Source organism: Aquarana catesbeiana, linkage group LG09, assembly GCF_042186555.1.
Source record: "Aquarana catesbeiana isolate 2022-GZ linkage group LG09, ASM4218655v1, whole genome shotgun sequence".
Taxonomy (NCBI): Eukaryota; Metazoa; Chordata; class Amphibia; order Anura; family Ranidae; genus Aquarana; species Aquarana catesbeiana.
Window position 1 is genome coordinate 88915771 of NC_133332.1, and position 5279 is coordinate 88921049.

Sequence of the window (5279 nt, forward strand, 5' to 3'; positions counted from 1 at the left end):
CCCCTATTTTGTAGACGCTATAACTTTTGCGCAAACCAATCAATATACGCTTATTGCAATTTTTTTGTAACAAAAATATGTAGAAGAATACATATCGACCTAAACTGAGGAAAAAATTTGGTTTTTTTATATATATTTTTGGGGGATATTTATTATAGCAAAAAGTCTAAGTGCTATAAATAGAAATACTGCACACGTGTGGGGGCAATCGCTGTTTGCATGTGTGTGGGACCGACACGTGTTCTCTTTTGCGCGTGAGCACAATACTTTTTTTTTTTTTTGTTACACTGCTGATTTAATTTTTTTTCTTGATCACTTCTATTGTTGTCACAAGAAATATAAACATCCTTGTGACAGCAATAGGCATGTGACAGGTACACTTTATGGGGATATCTGGGGTCTATAAGACCCTAAATCCTTCCTATGTGCGTAAAAAAGCATTCAAAACATCAAGATCTGTGTTTTTGAATGCTTTAGATTTTTTAAAACTGTCACCGATGGTTTCTGAGTAAACCGGAAGTGATGTCATGTCATCACTTCTGGTTTACTCTTAAGAACAGCCGATCAAAGCTGATCCCGGCTTTGCTTGGCTGTCCAGCCAGCTGGCACACACCAACTGGTCGCTTGGGTCTCCCGGTGGGATGGGAGAGCCCCGAGAGAGCTACAGAAGGGAGTGGGATGTCCCCGTCTGCTGCTTGTAATGGCAATCTAGTGGCTAGTAAGCTGGTCAGATTGCTATTACAAAAGAGGCGACAAACAAAGTATACTGGGGTGATGCCTGTAGCTGCATGCATCATTCCACTACAACCTTTGAAAGTACGGGAAGTGGTTAAAGAGCTGCCTCTGCCCTTCTGAAAAATGCTGCCTAAGGGATACACCTCGTTTGCCTTGCGATAGATACACCCCTGACTTTAGGTATATACAGTTACACAGGAAAACATTGTAAAAGATATCTGCATTAAAAGACCTTCAAAGATTTAAACTATAACTAAAAGCAAACTTTTTTTTTTTTAAGGTTTGGATAGAGGAGTAAGAGATTAGAACCACTTTAAGGTTTTTATTGCTGTCTCTGTTCCCGTTAGGGAAATTCACGCTCTCTAATTGTCCTGAACAATTATGTTAGAAAATGAAAGTGAGATCAAACACAAATATTTGAGTTACCCCCCAGAACATGAATAGAGGCTAAACCTTTCAGTGGGGACACTTTTCTTTATGACATCGTCTGAGGCTCACCATACACACACACAATCTCTGTACAATCAACTTTAGATTGACCAAAACCATGTAAGATGAGGACCTAGCCAATTTATCCAAGCAATCTGTATACAACCAAGGGGACCTTTGCACTACATACTTTTCAGTAAGGAGTTTGTACGATCAGATTGTGGGGTGTATGGTGAGTCTAAGAGAGGATAATCTCTTATGTTAGAAAGACATCCTCTTGCTTCCTGTTGATGTTTCTATTGCATTTCTTCTTTCCTGACAACTCCATGTCAGCACAGACAGTAGTAGGCTGACATGGAGCTCGTCAGGAAAGGAAAATTGCGGTAAATATTCGATATTGAATTTTCCGTTTTCCTGACAGCTCCATGTCAGTCTACTATTGTCTGTGCTGATATGGAGCTCGCCAGGAACGGAAAATTTTGGTAAGTATTTGATATTCTATTTTGAGTTTTAAGTCACACACATTAACATTTTTTTAAATTTAAAAGCGTAAAGAAGCATAATTTAAGAAATCTATTTATTAAAGTTAAAAAAAAAAAAATGAAATAACTTACAGTTCAAATGTTCTGTAAAATATTATTTACATTCAAAATAAACAATAGATTGCAATTTGGTATAATAAATGCACCTTGCAGTAGAAGTCTACAGTGTGGGTGCATGAAGAAGCGGCAAAATATCGGGTTTTAGTTTTTTGTAGTCCACAAAGGGTTACATTTATATGCAAGTTTTCTGAACTATTAAACATTTAATGTTAGTGGTTTCAGGTAAGATGTTCAAACTTCTTTAAGACTGTAAATACCTTAAGTCTTTGTCCTTGTTATTTCCTGTAGGTGGATCTATAGTGTAAACAAAGTGTGATGTTAAAGTTCTTAATCCACCTTCTCGATGGCATGCACTGAATTGTTGCCTTGCCTGGCACACAGAACCATAGTGCAGTAAAAGTCCAGTCTTTTTAATACAGTGCCCTTTTTAATCTACTTCTTCAATTGTAGGTCCTGAGCTGGTGCCTTGCCTGGCTTGAGTACCACAGCTAGAGCCTGGCATTCCTCCCTGGTACAACTTGGTAATGATGGGTTGGCACACCTTTTCCAGCTCCTTCTGCTTATGGGTGTACTCATCTTTCTCTGCCAGTTGGTTGCTCTCCAGCCAGGCAATGGTCTCTTTGCACTTCTCAGAGATGATCTTTTTCTCCTCCTCGCTTATCTTGCCTTTCATGTTCTCATCTTCCATTGTGCTCTTAATGTTGAAGGCATAAGATTCTAGAGAGTTCTTGGCAGCAATTTTCTCTCGTTGTGCCTCATCATCAGCTTTGTATTTCTCTGCATCTTGCACCATATTCTCAATTTCCTCTTTGCTCAGACGACCTTTGTCATTTGTAATTGTTATCTTGTTTTGTTTGCCAGTACTCTTGTCCACAGCTGATACATTGAGGATGCCATTGGCATCAATATCAAAGGTGACTTCAATCTGTGGCACTCCTCGGGGAGCGGGGGGAATGCCACTCAGTTCAAATTTACCTAGGAGGTTGTTGTCTTTGGTCATGGCTCGCTCTCCTTCATACACTTGAATGAGGACGCCGGGCTGGTTGTCTGAATAGGTGGTGAAGACCTGAGTCTGCTTGGTAGGAATGGTTGTATTACGTTTTAAGAGGACAGTCATGACACCACCGGCTGTCTCCAGGCCCAAGGAAAGAGGAGCCACATCTAGTAGGAGCAGGTCCTGCACATTCTCTGACTTATCTCCCATCAGGATAGCACCTTGAACAGCAGCCCCATAGGCCACAGCTTCATCTGGGTTGATGCTCTTGTTGAGTTCCCGTCCATTGAAGAAGTCCTGCAGCAGTTTTTGTACTTTGGGAATACGTGTAGAGCCCCCCACCAGGACAATTTCATGAATCTGTGATTTGTCCAGCTTGGAATCTCTCAGGGCCTTCTCAACAGGCTCCAGGGTACCACGGAAGAGATCAGCGCACAGTTCCTCAAAGCGGGCTCTGGTGATGGAGGTGTAGAAGTCAATGCCCTCATAAAGAGAATCAATTTCAATGCTTGCCTGGGTGCTGGAGGACAGGGTGCGCTTGGCTCTCTCACAGGCTGTTCTCAGCCTCCTCAATGCCCTCTTGTTTTGACTAATGTCCTTTTTGTGCTTGCGCTTGAATTCCTCAACAAAATGGTTAACCATGCGATTATCAAAGTCCTCCCCACCCAGATGAGTGTCACCCGCTGTGGCTTTTACCTCAAAGATGCCGTCATCGATGGTGAGGATGGAGACATCGAAGGTGCCACCTCCCAGGTCGAAGATGAGGATGTTGCGCTCTCCACAGCCCCCTTTGTCCAGGCCATAGGCGATGGCTGCTGCTGTTGGCTCATTGATGATTCTCAGCACATTGAGTCCAGCGATTACCCCGGCATCCTTGGTGGCCTGGCGCTGAGAGTCATTGAAGTAGGCTGGAACGGTGATGACGGCGTTGGTGACCGGGTGGCCCAGGTATGCCTCTGCTATCTCTTTCATCTTCAGCAGCACCATAGAGGAGACCTCCTCAGGGTAGAAGGTCTTCATCTCTCCCTTATAGTCCACTTTGACCTTGGGCTTTCCTCCTTCGCTCACCACCTGGAAGGGCCAGTGCTTCATGTCAGACTGCACTATGAGATCATCAAACTTCCGGCCAATCAGCCTCTTGGCATCAAAGATGGTGTTCTGGGGGTTCAGAGCCACCTGGTTCTTGGCGGCATCTCCGATCAGTCTCTCGGTGTCAGTGAAGGCCACGTAGCTGGGGGTGGTGCGGTTCCCCTGGTCGTTGGCGATGATCTCCACCTTGCCATGCTGGAAAACCCCCACACAGGAGTAGGTGGTGCCCAGGTCAATGCCAATCGCCACTCCTTTAGGTGCCATGTCTCTGGAAGTAATAATGAAGTCTTGCAGTGAAGGAGCTGGACTGCTGCTGGCCTCTCTCTGCTGGATTCTTCTCAGTGATCACAGGCTGTGATATGAACGCTGTGTATCCGCTCTCTTCTCTCCAGTCTATGGATGATATTACACTCTGTAGAGACTGTCACACCGCTCTACGAAACTTCTATATATTCATCTCCTGTGCGGGGACGTCACGCCGCTTCCAGCCAATCGCAGAGCGGTCCTCGCTACGCTTCTTACGTCGCTTAGCAACGTTCCCGAAAGTTCCCGAGCGTTCCCCGCACAACCAGCCAATCGTGAGGCACCCGAGCCGCAGAACTTTCCCGAGGCTTCCATCCCAGAGAGCTCTGTCCAATCAGAGGCGGCGGGTTGGTGAATTACGTCAATAGGAAAAGAGAAGCTTCGCGAGCGTTCCAGACGGGGCTGTTAATCAGACAACGGCTCGGCCAATCAGTGCTGTGAGGGGGCGGGCTAAGGAGACGCTTCGTGACTGTTCCAGATGGAGATGTCAGTCAGGCAACAACTCAGCCAATCAGTGCTGTGAGGGGGCGGGGTTAGGGGAAGCTTCACGACTGTTCCAGATGGAGATGTCAGTCAGGCAACAGCTCGGCCAATCAGTGCTGTGAAGGGCGGGAATTAGTATAGAGCGCTGGAGGAGTCTAGATATCGTCATAGGCCCATAGAGACATATATTTGTGTACGTGTATACCCTTAGCCAGTCATAGCGCGACCCTAACAATGATTCTAGCTACGGTGTCCTCGGAACTTTCCCGAGAGGTCTTAGACGAGCCAGCCAATCAAATCGCTTTACTGACATACCTGCTAACTTTTCGCTGTACTCTACTGGTCTGACAGTTGTCCAATCAGCAGCAGCTGGACGTCCACTCAGCTGTCAGAGATTCCCTCAGCCAATCAGCGGATTGAGCGGGATACTCTAACCGTTCCAGAAGAGAGGGCTGGAAAAGGCGCATACACTGGAGTGGCAGGGAATGGCATAGAGCTGACATTACTTGAACTTCTACAGCCGATGGTATCATGTCACTGAGAGTAACTGTTGGGATTTATTGTCATGTAGATTGCCTGCTTACATACCATGGGACGTAGTTTAACTGATTGTACTGCGGAATCTGACTCAGCAACCGATCTCA

At 45.5% G+C, this 5279-nt stretch overlaps 1 protein-coding gene across 1 annotated transcript; it reads right to left on the reverse strand.

Annotated features, from left to right (window-relative positions):
• Window positions 1-1727: 1727 nt before the first annotated feature.
• On the reverse strand, window positions 1728-4496 carry LOC141107893 (heat shock 70 kDa protein-like). The gene has a single exon (XM_073598935.1). It carries the CDS (start codon window positions 4111-4113, stop codon window positions 2194-2196), a length of 1920 nt encoding a protein of 639 aa, XP_073455036.1. The 5' UTR covers window positions 4114-4496; the 3' UTR covers window positions 1728-2193.
• Between the last annotated feature and the right edge of the window lie 783 nt (window positions 4497-5279).

Bases quoted from the DNA above. Each gene is read 5' to 3' on its own strand.
- LOC141107893 (XM_073598935.1), bottom strand. From the start codon at position 4,113: ATGGCACCTAAAGGAGTGGCGATTGGCATTGACCTGGGCACCACCTAC.